Source organism: Leuciscus leuciscus, assembly GCF_965113295.1.
Source record: "Leuciscus leuciscus genome assembly, chromosome: 5".
Classification (NCBI taxonomy): domain Eukaryota; kingdom Metazoa; phylum Chordata; class Actinopteri; order Cypriniformes; family Leuciscidae; genus Leuciscus; species Leuciscus leuciscus.
Window position 1 is genome coordinate 47,478,227 of NC_138729.1, and position 27,557 is coordinate 47,505,783.

General features: G+C 36.8%; 1 protein-coding gene across 3 annotated transcripts; it reads right to left on the reverse strand.

Annotated features, from left to right (window-relative positions):
* Window positions 1–565: 565 nt before the first annotated feature.
* Window positions 566–27,368, reverse strand: tnksb (tankyrase, TRF1-interacting ankyrin-related ADP-ribose polymerase b). 3 transcript variants are annotated; one of them, XM_082171058.1, is made up of 28 exons: window positions 26,827–27,368; window positions 25,624–25,848; window positions 24,145–24,240; window positions 23,539–23,575; window positions 22,458–22,533; window positions 20,445–20,465; window positions 16,445–16,539; window positions 15,533–15,599; window positions 15,214–15,400; window positions 15,010–15,128; window positions 14,838–14,929; window positions 14,678–14,756; window positions 13,052–13,223; window positions 12,857–12,936; window positions 12,090–12,235; window positions 11,825–11,990; window positions 10,912–11,131; window positions 10,715–10,824; window positions 10,050–10,238; window positions 7,831–8,068; window positions 5,724–5,803; window positions 5,512–5,632; window positions 5,319–5,416; window positions 5,162–5,236; window positions 3,919–4,024; window positions 2,942–3,128; window positions 2,701–2,857; window positions 566–978 (listed from the first exon to the last, which is right to left on the reverse strand). In XM_082171058.1, exons 1-28 carry the CDS (start codon window positions 27,326–27,328, stop codon window positions 892–894), a joined length of 3,828 nt encoding a protein of 1,275 aa, XP_082027184.1. In that variant the 5' UTR covers window positions 27,329–27,368; the 3' UTR covers window positions 566–891. The 3 variants fall into 3 exon arrangements, with proteins under 3 accessions (XP_082027184.1, XP_082027183.1, XP_082027185.1); XM_082171057.1 differs by having other exon boundaries at window positions 14,648–14,756; XM_082171059.1 differs by lacking the exon at window positions 20,445–20,465.
* Window positions 27,369–27,557: the final 189 nt, after the last annotated feature.

Below are 27,557 nucleotides of genomic sequence, written 5' to 3' on the forward strand. Positions count from 1 at the left end.
AGTCTCCTGTCTGTCTGAGTCTGGCTGTTCCTGTGAGTTGAAAATATGATTACAATGTAAACATGAAATAAATAATGCTAATTGTTTAAAGGATTATGTCTGTTGGAAAAAGGTGGAGAAATAAATTGTAATAATGAATTAATAAATGCAAATAAATGCAGTTAATTGAAATTTCTATACATCAAATAATCCTAAAAAAAAGTATCACTATTTCCACAAAAATATGAGGCAGTGGTTTTCAACATTGATAAGAAGAAGAAATGTTACCGGAGCAGCAAATCAGCATATTAGAATGATTTCTGAAGGATCATGTGACACTGAAGACTGGAGTAATGATGCTTTGCCATCACAGGAATAAATTACATTTTTTCCTGTGATGTATTAAAATAGAAAACCGCTATTATAATTTGTATTAATATCTCACTATACAACTGTTTTTTTTGCGGTCATGGTTCATTATTTTTACTCCCCTTTGCAATTTTAGCTAGTAATGCTGAGACTAAATATAACGAAGGCAATATCATTTCATATGAATAAACAATCAAAAGCGAGTCATATGAATGAGTCCTGTTGATGAGATTTATTTAAAAGAAATGAACAGACTCAAAAAAAAAAAAAGGTTCCATTAAAATACAACTCAAATAGCATTGTTAAACAGTCAGTTTTACATGTTTTCTTTATACTACCTGTACATTAGACTTCACAATTGCAACTATTTTCAAATAACTTAAGTAACTTGTTTTTAAAAGTGCAAATTCATAATTCAGACATGGGAATTCCATGGGTAAGACGTGGGTACATGGGAAAGTTCACATTTCCTTTGTGCAACGAGAGTGAGAAAGAATGAGTGAGTGAGCGAGTGAGTGAGAGTGTAGAAACGCAGTGTATTGACTATGACTTCTGCTCTGCTCCTGTGGAGGACTGAGGCGTGCTGTCCGGCTTTATAATCTGATAAGTGATGAGATACTCTGGATAGGCCTGGAAAACAACAACAACAAAACACATTAAGTGGCCATTCACACAGAACATGTTTTTTTACTTTTCTATTGTTTTTCAATGTAAACGTGCTAGGCGGACGTGTTTAACCCAAGGGGCAACATTCTGATCTGAAAAATGAAGCCTACCCGGAAGTGCGAAAAACTGCAATACATCGAAAATCCGCTAGGGGAAGGTCCCAAAAGGGAGCAAATGTCCATAGCCCCCATGTTAAAATGTTAGCCCCACAGCATAAAATCATGTTTTTACAGGTTGGTCCCATGGACTTTTATTGGATTTTTCGATAGGTTCCGAGTGCCTGACAACGGCGAGGGTAGTGAATTTTTTTCTAACTCGTTAGTTTAGATAGTATTTAGATATAAAATGTATGACAATAAGGGCGTGGTTAACTTTGATTGACAGCTTGATTGACAGCTGAAAGGCAGAATGACAACATAAGAAGCGCCATTTTTTAATACAGTTGACATATAATACTACTGTTTCTGTATCATGAAATGTAGTTTTAAGAGTTTTTCAGGCGAGAATGTAGTTGTTTAAAGCTCAAATCTGTGGTTTATTTATAAAGATTTATGAAAATTGTATCCAGTTGTGAGATCCAGCGATGACCGGGCGCTCGGCGCGATGTACCCCGCCTGGAGCAGCCTTTCATCGGCTAGACGTTTTGAGGTTTGCCGCTGACTCTGGCGTCTCTGTAGTGGTTAAACATGAGATATAATTCGTCTTGTCTATATCTAACGGGCGATTTTTGGTCTCGTGGGCAATCGTTTTGGCTGAGGGGAAGTTTCATAACTTTATAAGCTATATTTAACTTGTACCGTTGTATGGTTAGACTAGATCGAGCGCATGACTTTTTATGTTTGACTGAATTGTTTGCTTTATTTGTATAGCTTATTGTAACTTTACCTTTTACTTATACTTTTATAATAGCTAATATTGATAAAACTGAAATTTAACAAAAAGAGACTGGGTTGAGTTTTGTCATTTTAAATTTTAATACAACGAAGATGATCTGTAATGTTGTTTACTGCAACATCTGTTGTTTAGTACAAATGCACATATTGCCTGGACCATATTAAAATGTTTAATATTTTTATATTATATTTAAAACGAAAAGAGGCAGGTTTGTGTTTTATATTTCGTTTTGTTATAAATAGGCAAACGTTATGTGCAGTGAATATAATCAATACGCGTTGCCTGAACCACATTTGTGTGGCTATAATGTTTAAGATTTCTTTAAATGAAAACGAAAAGAGTTAGTATGGTGTTTTATAACATATTTCGTTGCCTAAAATATACACAGAGATAACCGGAGTAGCAGAGCGAGCTGAGTGACGCGCGCTGCGTCAGAAGGTGGGCGGGGTTAGGGTTTCCCAAGATTTTCCAAGATGGCGCCGCCCATACCCCCCATAAACGGCTTCAAACCCGTTCTTCAGAAAGTCTATGGGTGACGTCACAGACGCTTTGTCCATATTTTTTACAGTCTATGGTTTAACCATTGTGCTCGCATCTTTTGCGGCGTCTCACGCATGACACGCCATTTTAAAAACAGAGACCTAGCCTGTGTCTGGTGTTTTTACTCACTACAGTTACACTAAAGGCCCTGATATACTAACAAAATCTGGCCAAAATGAAAGAACTTATCAAAGCAAACTTTCCAGAAAAGGCTGTTTAACAACTTGGAACTATCATTGGTCTTTGGCGTACCTGTTCTCCGCGGTAGATTACATACTCGGCGTAGGCCAGGCCGTTTACACTGGGACGGCCGATCACTGAGTGATGTCCAGGGGGAGCGTGGGCCATCTTCATGGCGCTGAACTGCAGAAAGGACTTTCCCAATGTCACACGACAGAACAACATTTGCCTGTGGGAAATCAACACATGAACATGAAGAACATCCACTTGTGCATGTGTTTACGTTGCATGTCTTAGGTTTGTGTTCATGTACCTGTGGCACACGTAACAGGAACGGTCTTTGTGAGTGGGGCAGCCAGTGCCGCCCCCGATGCCATAGACGTACTGGTTACTCTTAGACGAGTTCTCTGCAAAATATATGCCAGCTCCAAACATGCCACCAATATATGCATGACGCTCATCGAATCCTTTATGGATGATGGCATTTATGAACGGAGATCCTGAAAAAACAAAACATGCTTAGGATTATGATAAGGAAAACAACTCAACTCAATAGCAAAATGCAGTTCATGGCTACATATAGCAGTGATGCATTTACAGCACATTTCAATGACAAAGTACTTTTAACTTCAACTTTGAAGGTCATTTGGTATTAATAATTTAATTTGTATAGGCAGATGGTAAGGTTTGTGGTCTTATAAGGGATAAAAATAATGGCCTACCAAAACTAATTAATTAAAAATTAGCAGCTCAAACAGAGCATGGTCGGAACAATTTTTCGAATGTTTTTGTAAAAAAGTCTCTTATGCTAATCAAAGCTGAATTTATTTTATCAAAAATACAGCAAAAAGAGTAACATTTTGAAATATTTTTTACTACTTAAATGTATTGTATTTTTATATATTTTATAATATAATTTCCAGAATATAAAAATATATATATAAAAAATATATATATATAAAAAATATATATATATAAAAAATGGGCATATATATATATATATAAATAAATAAAGCATTTAAAAAAACAAAAACAAATTCTCAGTATGAAGATAATTACATTGGGGAAAAAAGGTAAATCTTAGAATAGACCATTTTCTTTGTGTCCTTACAAGGTAATATATTGTTTAATATATGTTTTGTTATATATAGCCCTACAATTTACGCATTAAATATAAAAACTGAAATGAAACTGAAGTTATAGATTTATAAATAAAATTACTTTTATTCTTTACGTTTCATTTGTCTAAGCATGTTTTCAATTCATACGACAAGTGAGTTCTGCACTTACCGTGAAACAGCATTCGCTCATTGTGGTGGTTGTGATTCTCGTCTGCAATCTCTTTCTGCCTGTGTGTGTATCGCTCTCTCAGTTTCTTATTCACCACCTTCTGGATCTACGTGACAATTAGATGACAGTTAGATTTTGCTCAAGAGTAAAACAGACATAGATAAAGTGATAGTTCACCCAAAAATGAAAATTCTGTCATTTACTCGCCCTCATGTCGTTCCAAACCCATAAGACTTTCGTTCATCTTCGGAACACAAATGATCAGCAAACAATGTTTACAGCATTCAAATATGGACAAGGAAGCTCAAGCATGAGAACCAATGAGGTTCATTCTCGTGTTACGCAGCACGTTTGAGCTTCTGCAAGAACCAATGAGGTTAATTCTCGTGTTACGCATCACGTTTGAGCTTCTGCAAGAACCAATGAGGTTAATTCTCGTGTTACGCATCACGTTTGAGCTTCTGCAAGAACCAATGAGGTTCATTCTCGTGTTACGCATCACGTTTGAGCTTCTGCAAGAACCAATGAGGTTCATTCTCGTGTTACGCATCACGTTTGAGCTTCTGCAAGAACCAATGAGGTTCATTCTCGTGTTACGCATCACGTTTGAGCTTCTGCAAGAACCAATGAGGTTAATTCTCGTGTTACGCATCACGTTTGAGCTTCTGCAAGAACCAATGAGGTTAATTCTCGTGTTACGCATCACGTTTGAGCTTCTGCAAGAACCAATGAGGTTCATTCTCGTGTTACGCATCACGTTTGAGCTTCTGCAAGAACCAATGAGGTTTGTTCACGTGCATCAAGCAAATATAGAGGAGCTTGATTTTATGTTTGCTGATCAATGTTTATACAGTATGTAAATAAAAGCCTAAATGAAATCATATAAAGCGATCATGTCTCTTCAGAAGACTTGGATTAAACCACTAAATTCACATGGATTTTCTTTACGATCTCTTCACAACCGTCAGAGCTTTGTGTGAATAGACTTTCAATGGAAAGAAAGGAATATTTTAGATTTCATTAAAAATATCTTAATTTGTGTTCCAGAGAACAAGTCTAATGGGTCTGGAATGACATGAGGATGACAATTTTCAATTTTGGGTGAACTAACCCTTTAAGATATGTTTCTATATAAAAAAAAATATCATACAATATGTTTATGTAATACTCTTTTGAAAAGCAATACCTATTTTAGATCAGTTAAATATCACTAATGTTGAATACATTTGGTGTGTGTGTTTACCTTGAGGACATTATATCGACTGAAAACGCCACCCGCGTTTCCTCCATCCCTGTGCTCCCGAATTGTGCTTTGCATCTGTGACCAAAAAACAAACACTCATCACACAGAGCCCAGGCAGACGGCTATTTGAAACAGCCCAGAAGTGTTCATGTTTTACCTCTTCCTCAACGGACTGAAACTCTTTATCATCCACAGCCAGGTCAATCAAAACTGTGCCCTGATTGGTGCAGTGGAAGGTCAGGTAAGGGTTGGCACCTGTGGCGTTACAGATAACAAGATTCAAATCTAATAAAAATATACTGATGCAAGCAGGAGCAGCAGAACTGGTGTTTTATGAGACAGACACTCACCCTGCTGTCCTCCCAGAAGCCTCTCAATGCCTTTGATGAGTTTATGACGGTGTCCGTAAGCGTTGATGCCGATCTCCTTGAGCTCCTCGTGACCCATGTCAGCCAACACGTCCAGAGTGATCTAATGGAAAAAAAAAAACACGGTTACAAACACGCAAAAACGTTGCACTAGAAGAAATAAAAAAGTTGAAAGATGTCTCTGTCTTTCTCACCTGTTCTCTCTCGAAGATGTCCCTCAAGTGTTCAAGCCCCAGACTCTTCAGGAATTGTGAGATGTTCATATCTAGGACAGCTATGGTACAAAAAGACATTTTAACAAAATAAAAATTGCAAAAATGTAAACAGTTTTTTTTTAAGTGAATGATTTTAATATCATCAAATTCTATTAGCGTTACTCAGACTTTCATTCCTCTACCAATGTGAACAAATTGATGATCTGAAATAGTCTAACAGTGTTTACTGGAATACTATTTATCAGCAGCAGAAGTGTAGTAGGAGTGGTAGTGGCGCAATGGATAAGACACATGCCTTTGGTGTGAGAGACCCGGGTTCAAATCCACTGTGAGACACCAATGTGTCCCTGAGCAAGACACTTAACCCCTAGTTGTTCCAGAGGCGTGCGACCTCTGACATATATAGCAATTGTAAGTCGCTTTGGATAGAAGCGTCAGCTAAATGAATAAATGTAAATGTAAATGTAAATGTAGTCCGATACCCGAACGAATGACTCATGAGCCGGTTCTTTTGAATAAATCAGTGCGATCAGTGTAGTTTGATTCCAGACCAAATGTTTCTTATAAGGCAGTAATTTTTTGTGAATCAAAGTCATACAGCATGACCAGCAGTGTTGGGGAAAGTTACTTTAAAAGTAATGCATTACAATATTACAAAAAGTAACTAACTGTAGGCGCGTTTCCATTACAGATTTGCGCAAAACTTTTGCGATTTTTTTCTAAATGTCGACAAAAAACTATTGCGAAATGACGGCGTTTCCATTCATTTTTTCCTCTCGCGATAAGTAAAATCATTCCAAAAACCATGGTAACGGACGTTGGTAGGTTTATGTACTAATCCCAGCCACTGCACTGGCCATTATTATTAATCGAAGGAGATGTAGGTGTGTTTTCCAAGCAATTAATGGTAAGGAACGACCCTTATTATACTTGTGAGCGGCACATATGAGGTGTTTCTGGCTGTTTCTCCCTCATATCTGCTTCGAGGTGTTGATTGTGGCATTTATTTGAGGTTTAGAATCCATTATTCCTAAAATTCTTTTGCCTTATATGAATTTACTAAAGAACTCTGTCTCGTATTCTGTCCAAACACACCGCGTCATCTACGTCAGCTGATCTGTAAATGCGCAAAAACCGTTTCCATTGCAGTTTTGCGAAATATTTCTTTTTCGAATTGCCTGAAAAACCACCTCATGCGAGCGTAAAAACTTTTTTGCGATAAATGGGAGTTTTTGCGAAATTGACACGTTTCCATTGGGCGTATTTTCAATTCGCAATTTCTATTTGCGCAATTTGAAGGGTAATGGAAACGCGGCTTGTGTTAGTTACTTTTTATGGAAATTAATTTGCTACGTTACTTTTTTGGCAACTTTTTCTCAACTGGGCTGGGCTTGTTTGTTTAAAAATATATTTTTTTAATTCTGGCAAATGTAAAGGCCATTTCACACTAAAAGTAAAGTGAATAAGCGAACAAATGAAGTGAACATTCTTACTTCAGCATGAAAAATAACAAAATGAAACAAATGATGATGATTAACTAAAGTCAGTTTTCCTTATTAATTGGTTAATAAAGTGGGATTATTTCACATTTAATTATTGCAGGTTTGCATAATATTCTAAGTTTGCATTTCACTGTCTTTATTCATTTTGAGGAATACTGAATCTGTTTTCGTGCAAGTGAGATGTGCTCACATTTAGTCTAGAACTACAATAACCATCATGTTTACACAACGCCTCTACACTTACTCCCGATGGGGAAAGGAGAGCTGTCAGTCAATAAATGGGAAAACAAAGTAACTTATTTAAATAAAAAAAAACTTGTAAATTTAAAAGTAGTGCATCACTTTACTAGTTACTTTTAAAAAGTAATCTGATTACATTACTCGCGTTACTTGTGATGCATAAACCTCAGCACCGGTGATCAGTGTAATCTGGTTCAAGAACAAGCTATGAAGTGATTCTTTTTAGAGAATAAAAGCTGAATCAAATATCAGTGTATTCTGATTCCTGAATGAATGACTCTTCTGAGGCAGTTCTATTGTTTCTTCTCACTAACTTCTTTTCACAACATCTTGATCTTTCTCACCATCTCCTTCCTTCCGCTCAGTTCCGGCGGCTCCATCAGCAGGTCCTGCCGCCCCTCCACTGGCCCCGTCGCAGAGGGGCCCGGCCAGGTTATCGATGCTGGAGGCGGCGGAGAGGCATGAGGGTGTGGAGGCGGGTGATATCAGAGCGGCGCTGAGGACGGTGGCCTGTGGTTTGAAACAACTGGGAAGAGCATCAGGAGGCATCGCGTCCATCAGCAACGCACGGATGTCATCGGCCTGATAAACACAGATGAATGAACTTGATCAGTGCCTTACTAGTGAACACGAAATCCAAAAATCTAAATCAACCTTTTTTACTTTATTACAACATGTTTCTGGTTATATTGTGCATTATTCATCTGTGTAATGTTGGTAACACATGACAATAAGGTTATATTTGGTAAGTAGTTAACTATAGCAAACATGAATTAATAATGAAGAATACAGCATTTGTTTATCTTAGTTAATGTTGATATCAACACTTACTAATACATTTTAAAGTCGTATCTGTTAACAATTGTGAATGCACTGAACTAAAATGAACAAATGAAGAATTATATTTTTTAACTAACATTAACATAAATGAAAAAATGCTGTAAAAAATTATTTACTCATTGTTATTTCTTGTTAGCTAATGCATTTACTAATGTTAATGAATTGGACTTTACTGTAAAGTGTTATGTTTTTACAATCTTCATTACGATTATTGTTGGCTTTTTGACTAATTGCTTTTGTTCCTCTTTTGCAAGTTGTGGCTGACGGATTAAAGGGTCTGCTACATGCAAAAATGTTAAAAGTTAAAAAGTAAAATAAATTTTTTTTTCTGTTTACTAGGGGTGGAACGGTACACAGAAGTCACGGTTCGGTTCATACCTCGGTTCAGACATCACGGTTCGGTACGAGTTCGGTACAATGGAGGGAAAAGCAAAACAAAAATGTAGAAGGCAATTTTTTTTTTTATTGTGCATGTCTGTAGGCTGTTCCACCAAAGGAAAATAAATGTTTTAAGCCTTGTATTTTTTAAATAAGTTTTATTAATAAAGTAAAGGCATAGAACCAGTTTATTTGTAGTGCATTGCCAATAGTTTTATATAATTAGTTTATTAATTAAATTAATAAAAAGACAAAAAGACCTTGAGATATGTTTGGTAATTGTACCTGAATGAATTTAAAATTCATTTGCTATATTTCAGATCAATATATTTGTTTTCCTTAAAATTTTAATAACACTAACTTTATTCTCATCTGAATTATAAATAATTTATTTCTGTATAAAATAATACTACCATTAAAAACAAATTTGATTTTCTTTTAATCAATGTAGAATGTGTAACTTACTCACTGTGTTGGGTGACAGTTGTAGGTTACAGTTTGACAAGAGTTTACAGTTTGACAAAAGCACAATGTTGTGTTTTATTACGAGTGTACACAAATATAAGTAAACACTTTGCAGTTTGAATGATGTCCTGTATGAACAAAATTAGTATGTTTTTATGTTTCCACTGTTCGATCGCGCCCGCGCCTCTCTGAACACACACACAACATTTTCCAGCATTGCAAACTTGACATCGCAGCCTGTCCATTATAGCCTGTCTATGATTATAGCCATAGATATTATGTCTATGATTATACCCCATAAGTTATAGCCACGGAGCTTCAGAGCTAAGGCGGAGCTACAGATTAGGTGTCCCTAAAGAACCCGCGTATCTAACAGTAGTTCCGCATTACATTAACTAATTTGCACGCGAGTTTTATTTATTTTTATACCGTGTATTCTCCGTGTGTATTCATGCACCGAACCGTGACGCCCGTACCGTCTCGGTTCAATACGAATACATGTACCGTTCCACCCCTACTGTTTACATAAGTGAGGAAAATAACATTGACCAATAATATTGCAGCCTAATTTTCCACAATTCAATCAAATCTGCTATTCACAAGTTCTGTTATTTCAGAAACATGTCATATGTAGAAGTTTTTTTAGAAGTAAATTTTCACAAAGCATTTGCACAATTGCTTGTTGATTTCCTCATTTGAAAGTGTAAATGAATACATGTAAATGCATACATTTTCACTTTCCTTTAACATTTTTATTGCAAATTGCAATTTTAGTTTGGAAGTTTATCTTCCAGGATCAATCTCTTATCTTAAAGCCAAGTCAACACTGATATTTTCTTAAGTAGAGTGTTATTCTAACAGTTCTGGTAGGGTAGTTTACCGTGGCCAAGTCCAGAGCGGTCTGTCCCTCCTGGTTCTTCATGGTGGGGTCAGCGCCGTGTGCCAGTAGCAGTGCACACAGCTGTGTACGGCCCTTCTGTGCAGCCTCGTGCAGCGGAGTGAACGCCCACTTATCTGTCGCATTCACGCACGTGTTAAACTTGATCAGGAGGGCAGCGATATCCACATGCTGGACAGAACAAGAGAGAAGGCAATTATAGAAGCAGTATTAATATCATGATTCCACCACAATATTGCTGTTCGGCACAACATATATATATATATATTTAGGTATCACATTGTTCTCTACTGACTTTGGGGCAAAGTCTGACTTTTTTTTTTAAAAGAAATTACTTGTATTCAGTAATGATGCATTAAACAAAAGTGAAAGTAAAGACATTAAATTCAGTTCTTTTCCAACTTCCAATTCGTCAATAAATCCTGAAACAAACAAAAATTATCACCGTTTCCACAAAAACATTAAGCAGCACAACTGTTCTCAACATACTGATCATAATAATGTTTCTAGAGCAGCAAATCAGCATATTAGAATGATTCCTGAAGGATCATGTGACATTTCAGACTGGTGTAAGTATTCTACAAAACCAATCCTTTAAAGATAAAGTCATTTATGCAGACTAAACTTCCCACAGCCTGATCTCTCACCCCATATGAAGCAGCGTTATGCAGAGGGATCAGTCCTCCTTTATCCTGAGCGTTCACATCCGCTCCGTGCTCCAGGAGATACTCGGCCACCTCCAGGTTATTGTAACCAGCTGAATTCATTTAAAAATGAATTAATTCATAAAATAAACAGCAGACAGACGAGATGCATGCGTGTTCAGTGTGAGAAAGCACGTTACCTGCCAGGTGCAGTGGTGTGGAGTTCCTGCCCTGTGTGTCTCTGCAGTTGATGTTCTCAGGACTGCAGAGTTTCTGCACGCGAGCTAAACAGCCCTTCTTAGCGGCATCCAGCAGAGCGGCGTCTCCACGCAGAAGGTCCTGGATGTCCGTGTCTCCGTCCTTCACCATGTCCAGAGCCATGTTGCCATCGCGGTTCTTCTTAGATGGGTCAGCGCCATGCTAAAGAGAGAGTAGATATGATTTAAGATTGCCAAAAAAGGCAAAACATCATTTTAAAGTTGATGCTAAAGGCACAATTTCACCTTTAACATGGACTTTAAGTGAGGAAAAAGTAGCATGCACGTAAATGACTGGTGAATGGTTTAACTGAAATTAATCTAAATGACAGCTAAAATATTTAATGAGATTCTCAACAAGAAAATTCTTAGTGAACAAATATGTTCAAATCCTAATTTGTTTTTTAACAGATATTTTTAGGACACTTTGTTTTTTATTTTATAAAAACTATAATATATTTACAGATATTTAAGTATTTATATATATATATTAAAATGTCATATACATTACAATATTATAATATTTATACAATTTATATATTCCAAAAAGTCTAGAATTTGACAAATTTAAATATGAAAAAAAATTGAATTCAGAATTGAATCTGAATTCCTTGACCCCAAATAAATACAGGACATTGGATAATACTATATTAATTCTATTATATTATATTCATATTTACACTACGAAACATGGGTTTGTTTATTTGATAGTATTTGTGAGCCGAAAGTGAAACGTAGAGTGTGGCAAAATAAGAAGCGAGCGTCTCAACGATATGAAAATATGAAATTCCCACGCAATCATGATATTCATTATGAGGCCAACATGTGCATGATTTCTCCATCTGAGGTATCAAACCTTGAGCAGTAGTTTGCAGATCTCATATTTGCCCTTGGCTGCAGCTTCATGTAATGGTGTGAACTTCCAAAGGTCCGCCACGTTCACAGACGCTCCATGTCTCACCAGCAGCTCTGCCACCTCATAGTGACCATACGAACACGCGTTGTGTAGAGGAACCAGACCACTGATCAAGAGAAAGATAGAGAGTCAGTGACAGTCAGATAATGCCAACACAGGGCAATGATAGTCACACTAATGATGACTCAGAGGAAGATGATGGTACCCTTTATCTTTAGCGTGCACATCGGCCCCATGATGCAGCAGGTATTCCACCACGGCCACGCGGTTGTAGCCAGCAGCAAAATGCAGCGGGGTGGAGTGACGGCCCTCCAGATCACGACAGTTCACGTTTTGAGGGGAGCACAGTTGCTATGGAGGACACACATAAACATCTTCCTTCACAAACCACCATCAAATGAATTAGGTATGTTTACATGAACCAATTTTCCCCAGAAGTCTAATTCGCTGCTGGTTCCTTTGAGATTTTCCTATGTTTTTTTTGTTGTTTTTTTAAGTAAAATAAGGTCTGTGGTAAATATCTTGACAATATGTTTTGCTCTTCAAAATAAGTTCTTATCTAGTTATTTATTAGAAGCAAAAATAAAAAACAAACTGTGTGTGTAATTTAGTTTGTAGAACAAGTATCGTCGAGTTATGTTTACCACAGACCTTATTTCACCATTATAAATAAAAGAAAACATCTTCCTGGTTCTGCCGTCATACCTGCACCACACTCTATTGATCAGATTATTAATTTCATTCAAATCGAGCTCAATCAGATTGGTCGAGGTGTTTACATGGAAGGCTTTTCAGTCCGATTAAGCCATCAATACGATAAGCAGATTATTTGAGTGCAAGTAAACAAAGCTATTGATTTCCTGATGGATAAAATCGCAAAAAAAAAAAATATATATATATATTTTTATAATGTCCTGTTTTACGTCACATTGCTGAAGTGAAATGGATTTTAAACATGTTAACTTTATTTACCTTCACTGTGTCAAGGTCTCCGGCTTTAGCAGCCTCGAGAAAACGATAATCCACGTCCGAATTACGGGGAGGAATGTTCTCTGGAGAAATAAATGCAGGAAAATCATTACAGATTAAGGACATCTTTAGCGTTTAATTCAGAAAATTCATGAATCATACTGGAAATAAAGCTCAGAGTAACGGATGTAAAACTACCATTAAGTATTTGCTGAATGGCTTCATTCCCCATTTGTGAAGCTGTGAAGCCCTGCAATGAAATGATTGATGGGTCGGCTCCGTAACTCAGCAATAGTCTGCAAGTCTGGATGTGGCCAGCAAGGGCCGCCCTGTGCAGAGCCGTCTGTCCCAGTGTGTCCACAGCATTCACCTGAACACACACACACACACACACACACACAAAGCTCAGTGAAAAAGTATATTATAAAGATAAAGTACTGTTCAAAAGTTTGGGGTCCGCTTGTAGTAGTATTACGGTTTCCACAAAAATATTAATCAGCACAACTGTTTAGAAACATATTCAAATTATTTCTGAAGGATCATGTGACACTGAAGACTGGAGTAATGATGCTGAAAATACAGCTTTGAATCACAGGAATAAATTACATTTTAAAATATATTCAAATAGAAAAGTTATTTTAAATTGTAATAAAATTTCACAATATAACAGTTTTTACTGAAGAGCAGAAGAGAAATCAGTAACACTTTACTTGAAGGGGTGTGTATAAGACTGACATGACACATGTAGGAGGTTTTATGCATGTTTATGATAACTGTCATTAAGTGTCATTCGGTCAATTATGACATTTTTATGCAAATGTGACATTGTTTGAGATGTCTTTGTCATGACAACTTGACATAAACCAAAACATCATAACCTGTCATAAATGTGTCCTAAACATGACATATCAGATTAATTATCAAACTTAAGAAACTACTTAGCTTTATGGGTTATGTTGTCTTGGTAATGTCAAGTTGTCATGACAAAGACACTGACAGGTTATGATGTATTGGTTTATGTCAAGTTGTCATAACAAAGACATCTCAAACAATGTCATCTTTGCATTAAAAATGACATAATTGACCGATTGACATTTAATGACAATTGTCATTAACATGCATACAACCTCCTTCATATTCATGACATGTGTCATGTCAGTCTTATGCACACCCCTTCAAGTAAAGTGTTACTGAGAAATCATACCGACCCCAAACTTAGTTAAAAATAGCACAATTTCACTCAATTTCTGTGTGCAAATATTCTGCATTTTGAGGGAATTTATAGAGTGAAAAGCCATTGTTATATAGTATATATCATAATTCTAGTACAGTATATAACATTTTGGTAACACTTTACAATAAGACTTCATTAGTCAACATTATATAACTACATTAGTTAACATGAATTAAGAATGAACCGCACTTCTACAGCATTTATTTATCTTTGTTAATTTCAACATTTACTAATACATTATTAAAATCTAAATCGTATTTGTTAACATTAGTTACTGCACTGTGACCTAACATGAATTGTATTTGAACTAACATTAAAGATTAACAAACACAATAACAAATGTATTGCTCACGGTTAGTTCATGTTGGTTAATACATTATTGTAAAGTGTTACCAAATGTATTACTGATTTATAATTTACAATTTGATTTATTAAAAAAAGTCCTGAAGTTGTGAAACACATCGTATCCCATATGGTAGGGTATGAGATAACATATACATTTATATAGTTGAAGATGAAAGCAGCTGCCAAAGTAGACGGCATATAGCAAAGCAGCTCACTAGATCCTGGAACATATCCCATGCTGGTACCTTCGCTCCATGTTTCTGCAGGACTTCAAGCGCATCATTATGACCCCGCTCAGCCGCTACGTGGAACGGAGTCATAAAACTAGTGGAAGAAAGAATAAGCCAATGTGAGAAACAGCAACCAAGAGATTCAACAATGTATCTAACAAAGTGGAACACTCACTCCTTGTTCTTCTCGTGAATGTTGGCACCTTTCCGCAGGAGCAGCTCTGTGACCTGTTTGCGTTTGGGATGAGGAGACGCTACGGCGCAGTGCTGCGGACAAACACGGTTAGAGATCTTAATAAACACATCATCAAAACCCTCAGCGTTCAGAGATCATGCCCTGCGCTCACCAGAGCGGAGTCGTGCGAGTGAGGGTGTTTGAAGCTGATGATCTCTTGAGCCGTTTTCTTGACCTTGGCCATGTCTGCCTCACGGGCCGCTTGCAAAAGCGTGTGTCCTTTGAACTCATCTGGACGAAGGGAAAAAAAATCACAAAAGATCAAATGATTGCACCTTATATTGAAATAAGCGGATGCAGGGTGAATTGCACTTACAGGTGAGTCTCTCTTTAAGCTCAGGTGTGGGCGCCACATCCACCGCGCTCTTGCCGTGGCAGTTGAGCAGTGTGGGATCGGCGCCGTGACTCAGCAGCAGTGAACACACCTCCACTCGATTCTTACTGGCCGCCTCGTGCAGCGGGGTGAACTGCCATAAGTCCATGGCGTTGACGCACGCCCCGTGCTGGGAGCGAGACATACAGGAAACCGTCAATCACAATAAACAGAAACTCAGAATCAAAACAATAAAGCATCTGTGCTGGAGGAGCATATATATATTTCAATCAGTAAGTATTGGCTGGATTATTCTATTTACCTTTAACAGGAGCTCTGTGACCTCGTAGTGACCATAAGAGCACGCATTGTGCAAAGGAACCAGACCACTGATAGAGAGAGAGGGATAGAGGAAAAAAAGATTATTTCAGAATTTATCAAAAGATCATGATAAACGCTGATGACCTTGTGTTAATACACGTTCCTGGTCTAATTGTTCAGAGCAGATTATTTAAAATAAATAATATATGCAATCAAATATTATGTATTATATATATACACATACACAATACTAATAATATTCAAAAGTTTGGGGTTGTTGTTTTTGAAAGAGTCTCTTACACTCACCAAGGCTGCATTTATTTGATCATGTAATATTTTTAAACATTACGCTTTAAAATAACTGTAAAATATATTTTAAAGTGTAATTTATTCCTTTGATCAAAGCTGAATTTTCAGCATCATTACTCCAGTCTTCAGTGTCACATGATCCTTCAGAAATCATTCTAATATGCTGATTTGCTGCTCAAGAAACATTTCTAATTATTATCAATGTTGAAAACAGCTGTGCCGCTTAACATATTTGTGGAAACCATGATATGTATTTATTCAAGATTCTTGGATGAATAAGAAAGTTTATAAGACAATTTATTTCAAATAGAAATCTTTTGTAACAAAGTAAAAGACTTTACAGTCAGTTTTGATCAGTTTAATGCATCCTTGCTGAATAAAATTATTAATTTCTTTAAAACAACATATTACTGACCTCAAACTTTTGAATGGTAATGTATTATATAATATAATAATACAAAACAATTAAATAAAAAATAAAACAAAATGTTTAAACTTTGAAATGTGTCAAATTGTGGAAGTAAAAATAAGTCACATTTCATGTTGGCTTTACACACTGGACACTACATGTTTAAGAGAGAGACAGGTAGTAGTAGTTGCTCACCCTTTGTCTTTGGCATGGACGTCAGCACCGTATTGCAGCAGTAGCTGCACTATACGCACACGATTATACCCAGCGGCCAGGTGAAGAGGGGTGGACTGGAAAAGAAGAGAGAAAAATAAATAATCTGTCTAAATAATATTCAGTTCACTTAATGGAGCTAAATTAATGATCATCAGTAATACAAGCGCTCATCTCACACAACCCAAACTCAAATATAATTACATAAACCTGCTTGTAACTCATCCCAACATTAGACAGCTAACTTGTGTAATGCATTTCAGTTTTGAAATTTCGTTCTTGATGTTTTCGTGATGCAAAAATGGAGAAGCGGTGCCTAAAGGCCCGTTCACACCAAGAACGATAACTATAAAGATAACTATATTAGCGTCCACACAAACGCACAGTATCATTCTGTTTATTCTAAGCGCGCCATCAGCCACTTTAAATGCTCGCGCTCTTAAAAGCAGGATGGATTCTGATTGGCTGTCGATGTTTTTATCCTTCATCAGCTGGAAAAAAAAACCATTCGGAAAGTGATTCCAACAATATAATTTCTCTGTGCCGTTATCATTACAGTTGTGGTGTGAAATCTGCTATTCTTTTATACTTAGAGCAGTTTTTAGAACTATATCTTTATCATTATTCGTCATATATTATATATCAGTTATCGTCCTTGGTGTGAACGAGCCTTTAGTACCTCTAAAATCTGTTTCTACAGTCCACATTGAATTGTAAATATATGGATGCAATTAAAGATCTTAAAGAACAGGTAAATGCCTACTCGCACCAAGAACAAAACAAAAAAGTGGAACAAATCACAGACGAAAGGTCACACCAAAAGCGAAACACTTGGGTCAAATCACATGCCTTAGCCTGATGCGTATTATACTTTCTTAGTCATTATATATGCTTCTCTAGAAGCTGAAATTCAGTGTCCCTGCCATAAACCAAGAAGTGTCCAACTATTGAGAAAATAACCACTGTTACCATAGAAACAGAAATAAAAAGCAAAAGAGCTCAGCACCAACAACAAACTCCCATGAAGCACTGAAAATTATGTTAACAGTCAGTATCCAACATTATTTTGCATTAAAATGTAAAAAATTTATTTGTTTTATACTTATAATCGATGACTAAGCCAATTAATAGTTTTATATTTTACCACCGTTTTTTAATTAAAATCACATAATTTGCATTGCAAAATTTAAGTACACAGACCAGCAAGTTTGTAATGTCAACTCGACTCAATTGTCAGTCAGAGCCGGTTGGATTGGTTCATGTCTTAGATATCTTTATTGCAATTATTTTAAAGAAAATGGGGAAAAGTAGGAATACTTTGTGGAACCACTAAAAAAAAAGTGAGCAGTCACTGTTGCGCACTATTGCCTCTTGGTGCAAATAGGCCTTTACAGCTGCAATCTGTCTTGAGCTCAATCGCTTAAACGGATAGTTCACTCAAATATGAAAATTCTGTCATTATTTACAAACCCTCATGTCGTTTTAAACCTGTAAGACTTTCGTTCATCTTCGGAACACAAATGAAGATATTTTTAATGAAATCTGAGAGATTTCTGTCCCTCCATAGACGGCTACGCAACTACCACTTTGACGCTTCGAAAAGTTCATAAAGAGATCGTGAAACTAATCCATATGAATTGAGCGATTTAGTCAAAATTTCTGAAGAGACTCGATCGCTTTATATGATGAACAGATTGAATTTAGACTTTTATTCACATATAAACATTCATCAACTCACACGTCAGTTGTGGTAAACAGAAGCTTAAGCATGTCCGCTTGACGTGTGAGAACCAATGAGATTCATTCTAGTGTTACGCATCACGTTTGAGCTTCAGCAAGAACCAATGAGGTTTGTTCTCACGTGTCAAGCAGGTTCGGGTGAGCTTCTGTTTATGTTCACTGATCATAATATTAATAATACATTTTATTTGTAACGCACTTTACATTTACCGTATTTTCCGCACTATAAGGCGCACTTAAAAGCCTTTAATTTTTTCAAAAAACGACAGTGCGCCTTATAATCCGGAGCGCCTTATATATGGATCTGGCGCCTTATATTAATGTCTGTAAAACAACCGCTGACTTAAACCTTGTTTATACTTTCGCCTGGCACCGGAGCGCGAGCCTCCGCTGACTGCGCGCGCACCTCCCCAAACAGACGAGGCATTTATACTGTTTTATTTTAGACTGAACACCAGACCATACAACTGATTTAGACGCGCAAACTGGGTGCCGGTGTGATGAGATTTACTAATATCCGTCTGCTCGGGCAGATTCGGCTCAAAGTCGTGCATCTTCGGATGCAGAGGCGCGCGCGCTGTCACAATGACGTAATTTTGCCGCGCGCGCGCCTCCGCATCCGAAGATGCACGACTTTGAGCCGAATCTGCCCGAGCAGACGGATATTAGTTTTTTATTACCTTCGCGCTCATGCGGACGCGTCGAGTATAAACAAGGTTTTACAGCTCAGCCACTTGTTTTTTCATATTTTTTGCAAGTGGTAGATCTTGGTTTACATTTGGACTTTGGATGTGATCTTAGGCTTGAAAAGGTTGGTGACCACTGCATAACGCAAACCCAGTCAAACGTTTGACTGCAGTATCTTCTATTCTATGCGCCTTATAATCCGGTGCGCCCTATATATGAAAACAGTTCTAAAATAGGCCATTCATTGAAGGTGCGCCTTATAATCCGGTGCGCCTTATAGTGCGGAAAATACGGTAAGCAAAATCCCAAAGTGCTACAATTTAGAAACAACCAAAATAAAAAAAAATCATCCAAAAAAAAAAAACTTCTAAAAAAGGTGAGTTTTAAATCCGCATTTAAAAGCAACCACAGTGGGACTGGGAGCGGCTGCACAGAAAGCCCCATCTCCCATAGTACGTAGCTTAGTCCTGATCAATGTTTATATGTGAATAAAAGCCTAAATTAAATCTGTTCATCACATAAAGCGATCGAGTCTCTTCAGAAAATTTGGACTAAACCGCTCAATTCAAATGGATTCATTTTACAATCTCTTTATGAACTTTTTGAAGCATCAAAGTGGTAGTTGCGTAGCTGTCAATGGAGGGACAGAAATCTCTCAGATTTCATCAAAAAAAAAAAGTATGTTTCAAAGATAAACGAAAGTCTTGCGGATTTGGATCGACATGAGGGTGAGTTTTGACTGATGAAAGAATTTTCATTTTTGGGTGAACTATCCCTTTAAAAAGAGATAATTATAAGTGAACCACTAGTAACTTAAATAGTCTAAACACACAAAAAAAGTTACAAATTCATTCTCAGTTCATGCAGTGAATAATGAAGAAATAATGGTGACATGCCCTTATGACAGCCTGAACACAACCACAGCAAAACAATCTCAACAACGCAGCCATTTAGTAATGAAGATGTGCCTCAAATGTATGATGCATTCTCTGAGAGAATTATGTTTTTCAGTGCAGGATGGAGAGGCAACATTCAGATTCATATCATTATTATTAATGAGGACTGAAATAGAGTACAGAACAAGCAATGGGCAACAGTGCAACGTTTCTAGCAAACACACAATGGATCTAAACAGGACAGAAATCAGGAGTTAAACACCACGTTTGTGGAGAGCATGCGTGCTGATCACAACAAATCAAACAAACGGATTCAAAAACGTGAGCGATGATGCGTGGATGTGGAGTTTAGGGGTAAAAACATGGTGGAGTTCTTGCAAAGGAAGACAGTTTAGAGAAGTTTTGTAAAAGAGTAAAAAAAAAAAAAGAGGTAAATGAAAGCCTTGTTTTCAGAACCTGCAGGAGTCATCAAAACATTAGCAGAGCTAATAAGGCAGAAAAATAAGGCAGGTTTTCTGTGCATTTTAAGTGTGAACCAGCGTATGGATGGATTTTTAGGGGCAAAAATTAACAAAAACAAATTGTAAGAAAAAAATAAATAAAAAATAAATCACAGAAGACCAAATAAAACTAATTTCTGTTTCACAAAATAAACTTACCAGCATTTTTTGTGATGTTGACTGAATGTCGCCAGAACAAAAAACAAAAAAAACAAAACAAAAAATTAGCTATAAACTAACATATTATCCATCAGAGCTAACTGTGGTGCTTGAAACCTAAAACAACAGCTAAAGCATCCTATATGAAGCACAATATCTTCAATATTTTGCTACTTTTTTTAGAAACATTATTTCTTTGAAAGGTATATGTCAATTGTTATTGATCAGTTCACACAAGAAGATAATGCTAAAATCGATTTGAAATTTTCAATGGCTGATATAATACTTACATATACAGTATATACACACGACAGTTCAAAAGTTTGGGGTTGGTGAGATTTCTTAATGTTGTAGAGAGTCTTTTCTGCTCACCAAGACTGCATTTATTTGATGAAAAATGCAGCAAAAACAGTAGTATTGTGAAATATTATTACTATTTAAAAACTACTTTAATATATGATAATGTGTCATTTATTCCTGTGATCTCAGCATCATTACTCCAGTCTTCAGTCTCACATGATCCTTCAGAAATCATTCTAATATGCTGATTTGCTGCTCAAGAAACATTCCTCATTATTATCAATATTGAAAACAGTTGTGTTGGAAACTGGCTTTTTTTCCTGATCCTTAGAAATGAATAGAAAGCTCAAAAGAGCAGAATAGAAATCTTATTTCAACCTACATTCATCCTATGTATTTACTGAGATCCTAAGACACTTTACAATGTGTCCTTACTGAATAAAAGTATTCATTTATTTAAAACCCCAAACTTTTGAACGGCACATACACACAATTTAATGACAGAAAATGAGAAACAAAATTAGTTAATTACTTTCTACAATATTTCTTTGTATTCTTTACAACACATATGACACAAAACCTTTATTATTGTATGAGTGCATCCCTTAGGTCTATAAACCCCTTTCTTTGCTCATGCTCAGATATCAAAAACGATACCACTCATATATACTATGTTTGTTGAATAAATGTTGCCACACAAAGAATCTCAGACTGCAAAACAAAATGTCAGCGGTTCAAAGATATTTCTAGGTTTACAACCGTCTAAGGCATGATATCACTCCCAATATTAATGTCTATGTAGAGTTCATTCAAACATAATGTATGCTTTATCAACTATAATGTCCTGTATTTGATGTGAATTGTGGTGTTAATAGTTCAAAAAAATGCTAAAACACACTACTCTCAAATTATCAGTCCAAATTATATCACTATACAATTTACACACAGGTATCAAAATCAGTACCGGTAAAAAAATAAAATTGTAATAATACATAATATCACTATACTACAGCATGAGTTATAGCAAGTAACTCAACATCCACTACAAGAAAACCAAGCAAATATTTAAGAAAAACACTAAAGTGAACTCATTTCTAAAAAGCCCTTCTGATATAAAGACCCAGAGGTCTGGAGGGAGAACTGATGAATGAAGTGACCTGATATTATCAGGGATGGCAGAGGATTTAAAGGGAAATCAACGGTCCTGTTATAATGTTTAGACAAAAAGAAATGGATCACAAGCTTTTGCCTAAAACATCATAAAGGTCAGAATGTGCATCCAATAAGCGCCAAAGATCAAATGAAATCCCTTATAAAAATAACTGACATTAAAAAGCGGTCAGAGAGAACAAAGGGGCAGTTAAGACTCGAAACAAACATCATAAAATGACATCAACCATACGTCCAGACTTAAACTCATTATGGGTAAAACTAGGTCAGAGCTGTTTACTCTAAACACAGTATTACGGAGAGAAAAAAACTCAAACAAGGGGACTTAGGATTGCCTTGACCTACATCTATATCATTTACATGACCAATGAAATACATGAATCACATCCTGTGTTTGAGTTTGAACAGAACTAGAGTATACAACAAAGTCGGACATAAAATTTCTAAAATAGTCATACTAGGAATTTACATCTTATAAGGCATATCAAATATTAAAAGCAACATTACGGATGCTGATTAAATAAAATAACTCAGATCTGTTACCTTGCGTCCATCGCTGGCATGACAGTTGACGTTAAGTGGGGTCAAAAGTGCCATAAGCTTTTCCTCATTCCCGCTCCTAAGAAAGACGTTATTCAAACAGAGGGAGACAAACACTGTGAGGAATGGAAACTTAGAGAAAAGACATTTCTGGATCAGTGACAGTCAGAGAAGATTCCAATGTACTTAATGGACCACGTCATCTTTTGAAATGCAAAATTTAACTAATTATTGAAACCTAGCTGCAAAAATCCTAGCTTTAGGATTGTTTTGAGAGCTGTAACTAAAGGATAAAGGAACTATATTGGACTTAGTTACTCATTTCGCATGCAAACACAGACAATTTACATAGTCATGAGTCTTTTCAAGGCACAGTTACCAAAAAAAATCAATTTAGTTATAAAAGATAAGAGAGAAGGTACAACATAGCAATGAAAACATAGATTTTGGGTACTCCTTACATGTACATAGATCTTTTCCTCTTTTTTGTTGTCGTTTTGTTTCAAAAAAAAAAAGTTGACATTTCTGATGAGTAGATGTACAGCAAACATGACTGTATGGCGTATGTATGGGCATATATTTGTATGTTGTGTGTATGTTTTTGATACGAAGATATTCGATATAGTATCTGATGTACATCTGATTGAAATGTAATGTTTATATGAGAAAAAAAAAAAGAGGATTTTGGGAGCAACAACCCTTTAAAAGTCTAATGCCATATATATTTTAACATAATATAATATTATGTTAAACTCACTACTAAGAAAATATTCTGTAATGTTAGGATTTAGGATTCTGTAATCTTAGGAGACAATTTTACTCAAAATCTCCTCAGTCCAAAAAACATTTTTTGAAAACCAAATGGCAAAAAAACACTATATTCTTGAAGTTTTCTAAACATCCACAAATGACCAATATGGCCAATACAGCACCTACAGCTCTGCACAGTCTTCCCAGAGTACTCAAACAATCAAATCAAGATGTTTGAACAACCATCCAAAACCCCTTGAAACCAATTATAGAAGTGTTTATTTCAGCAACACACTGATATTAAATTAGTATAGTTACTGTGCCATAAGCTCACCTTGCTGCCTCCAGCAGTTCATCCTTCTTATATTCACCTAAGGAATAAAGATAGACAGCAGGTGTCAGACAGATTTGAAAGATGTGTGTGTGTGTGTGAATATGCTTGGTGTTCAGTGTAATGTAGCTATTTTCAGACTGGAAAACAAGCATACGGTTTATATTATGCAGTGCTTTGCAGTTTTTTTTATTAACATGTGAAACGGTATGCGGTATGGATTGATTAAAGTGTTCTGCTGCAACTTCACAGTTTAATTGGGCGAGTGCTGTCAAGATGGCATTTTAATCCAATTTTGTGTACAAATGCTTTGACATATGGCTACCCAATCAAATAATGGATGATGGCCTTCACTTTTCAGACTGGAGTGCAGTACATTGTGGCACTTTTGTTATATATTGCACATTTTGTAGCAAGTCATTCAGGCATTCCTTGCAGTCAGAAATCAAGGGAGATCTATTTACTGTGAATAATATGCATACTACATGCCATTGCAAAACATACCCAATGTCCATTTACATGTCTGCTCATCAGATTGAGTGTGTGTGTGTGTGTGTGTGTTTGTTAATGACTGTAAAGCAGATGATGTATTGTACGTGCATGTCTCACCAGTGAGGACGGTCTTAGCAGAAGGGTCTGCCAGGTCCAGAGCTGATTTGCCGTCAGTGTTTCTGATGTTTGGATCAGCACCGTGCTGTAGCAACACTGTAAGAAACAGAATCAAGCAATTAAGTCATAAGGAATGCACCGATACTGAAACTGACGAAATCAAAAGCAGATCATATTTAAAACTTTGGCCAATAACTATAAATATCTATACCGTTTTGCCACCTAAAATGTTCATACTAGATCTGCAATTTGCAAATCACCCATTGAAACATTTTAACACATATACATACATACATACACACACACACACACAGGGCCTAAAATGAACATGGCGTTGGCGAGTATATGAAACGGTGTCACTCGCCAGTGTAAGACTATGCAGTGTTATTTTACATTTGCTTAATTTTTTTTCATTTGTATCTTGTTATATTGTATTTATTTGTGCTTTTGCTTGTAATTTGATTATTTGTTCTCATTTTATTACTGATTGTTTATTGTCTTTAATAATGTTTTAAATTTATATTAGTTAGGCTAGTAGTTTTAAGCTGTGGTGTTGAAATTGCAATAGAGAATTGTGAATTTTCACTGGTATCTCAAATTTTGGTGTCATAAACTGCCTGCAACAAAAGCTATGGTCGGTACATTTTCTTAAGTCACCCGCCATTGGCAGGTGTGGCAAAAAGTTAGTTTTAGGCCCTGTATATATACACACACAGTTATCCATCTACATACTATAAATATTTTTGGTAACACTTTCAAATAAGGTTCCCTCCGTTTACATTAATTAAGGCATTAGCTAATATGAACTAACAATGTGCAGTATATTTTTTTACAGCATTTATTCATCTTTTTTTAATAAAAAGAAAATTTTTCATTGTTTCTTCATGTTAGTTCACATTGTGCACAGTGCATTAACTAATATTTAAAAAATCCTGTTTCTAATATCAGCATAATATCAAACCGGATAAGCCAGAAAAATATATAACATTGACCAAACCTGATATTTTCACCAATATATTGCACATCCCTAATGGTCACTCTCCACACTTCGCCAAATAACTTCGAAGAAACAGTACACACCGTACTCAGACAAACCCATTCATCGTGCAACTAATGCAAACATCAGAGATCCTGTCAGTTTTTCTCACTGAGAGTGCTGTCTCAGCACAGAGGTATTCAGCCGGACACTATGACATCAGGCCGCAGGAGACAAATGCTGCAGGACAACAACATTACTATCACAACACAGCAATCCTGCAGCATGCTGGAACGCAACATCAGCTGGAACAGCTCTATAGACACTCCACACAATGTTGACAGGGACTCATTCCTAGACAACTCATTCATTGCCTTTCAGAAAGGGATGTACGATATATCGGTGACCGTAAGAATTTGTTATTATTAGAGCTTTTTTAGTGATCAGTATTGGTCTGATTAGACTATAATTGAAAACACAGGATTTCTCATATTAATCCGTACCAATGCACACGTCTATTTTGCCCTTGATGGCGGCCTCGTGCAGAGGTGTGTAGTTCCAGTTGTCTCGAGCGTTGGGGTCGGCGCCGCTACACAGCAGGAGGCTGACCACCTCCGCATGCCCGAACGAGCAGGCGTTATGGAGCGGGATCAGACCACCGTCGTCGCGGGAATGGACATTCGCTCCGGTCTGCAGGAGATGCTCGACCACGTCCTTTCTGCCAAAGCCTGTCAATCATCACAAATGACAATCAGTTTAAAATGCATTGAATCTAATATGATGAAATGAATACAAATAAATCACACCTAACGAGTCTATTGAAAAGATTTTAGGTTAAAAATGATACATTTACGACAGTATGTTGTTTAGATGCAGCATCTCTTTTAAATGATAGTTCACCCCGAAATTAGTGAACTACCATTTTCATGACATTTCAAACCCTTTTGATTTTCTTCATTAAACAAAACCAGATAGAATTTAGTAGAATGTTAATGATACTGACAAAAAGCATAATTCTGATTGAAATACTGCGTTATTTGTTTTTAATCAACTTAAATAACTAGCTGTCATTTGTTAGCCAAATTAAATGGTCCTGCAGAGCGACATACATTTTTATAAAGTGCTAATAATCCATTTAGTCTTAATTAATATGAGAACTGAGATATGAGATATCTTAATTAATATCATGAAAACTGTATGCTTATGCTTACTAATGCTGAAAATATCTCATTATATTAGTATGTCTGTATACAAGGTTCTTTTTAAAAAGAAAGCCTTTTTTTCCTCTCTCTTTTTTTTTTTTTTTTTCATAATGGAAATTATAACACATTGAATAGATATTTTATCTCATAGACTATGTCCTTTACCTTTCAGGACTGCACAATTACATGTCCAAGTTACCAAAAACCATCTTTTACACATGCAGATTTGCTTCAAATGATACATTATGCAAGATTATACCACGACACAATCATTATGAGTAGTCAATTTACAGTCCATAATTTTTATCAGAAAACATCGCGCACTCTCTCAGTCTAAATACATTATACATAACGTTACTTCTATTGACAAATCTCATGCTTCTATAAACCAGATTATTGTGGAACCAGAGACAACAAAGGTGACGTTTTGTTGTTTTATAATGTCACGAAACAAAGCAAGATGCTTAAAAACACACTATATGTGACAAATACATAAATATAGACCTGCAGCGAAATGCAGAGGGGTTGATTTTCGTCCGGCCATGTCTTTAGCGTTCACGTTCACCGAGTCCACCAGCCTCTTCACCCGCGACACATCTCCGTTCCGACAGGCCTCAAATAGCTCTCTGAACGCTCCGCCAGCCCCGCACACTCCTTCCCCGGGACTGGTCGCTCCTGAGCCGGGACTCTGGCTGCCCGCGGTCGCGCTTGAACTAATGCTGCTGCAGCTGGAGCTCCCCGGTGCTGTCGACGCTGCGGCGGCCACTGCTGTTACTGGGGCGGGCCGGTCCGGGGAAGAGGCGGAGGAGGAGGAGGAGGCCGCTGCGGACTCCATCGTCGCTCCGCCGCATTCCGCTGCGCCAGTAGGCGAGGGGCTCAACAAACTCGTCGATTCGGGAATAATCGCGGACGGCGATTCGGGAGGGGGGGACGCGATCACGGCGTTCCGCGGAGACGGCTGCAGGCTGCTTTGTTGGTGCTGCGAGGATCGACGGGGCACCGCCATTTTCCCCCCGAAGCTCCGTCTGTCAACAATAACAGCTGGAGCCGCTGCACTTCCGCTCAGTGCGAGGAGGCTTCCGGTTGGAGGCTATGCACTACTGATGATGCACTGCTGTTAATTGCCTTATTTTCTTTTACTACACAGTTAGATCTATCTATCTATCTATCTATCTATCTATCTATCTATCTATCTATCTATCTATCTATCTATCTATCTATCTATCTGTCTGTCT

Coding starts and splice junctions, on each gene's coding strand:
- tnksb (XM_082171057.1), bottom strand. CDS start 27,328: ATGGCGGTGCCCCGTCGATCCTCGCAGCACCAACAAAGCAGCCTGCAG. Junction 22,534..23,538: donor GAACTGCTGGAGGCAGCAAG/GTGAGCTTATGG, acceptor CGTCTTTCTTAG/GAGCGGGAATGAGGAAAAGC. Junction 2,858..2,941: donor TCCTGTTACGTGTGCCACAG/GTACATGAACAC, acceptor GATTTCCCACAG/GCAAATGTTGTTCTGTCGTG.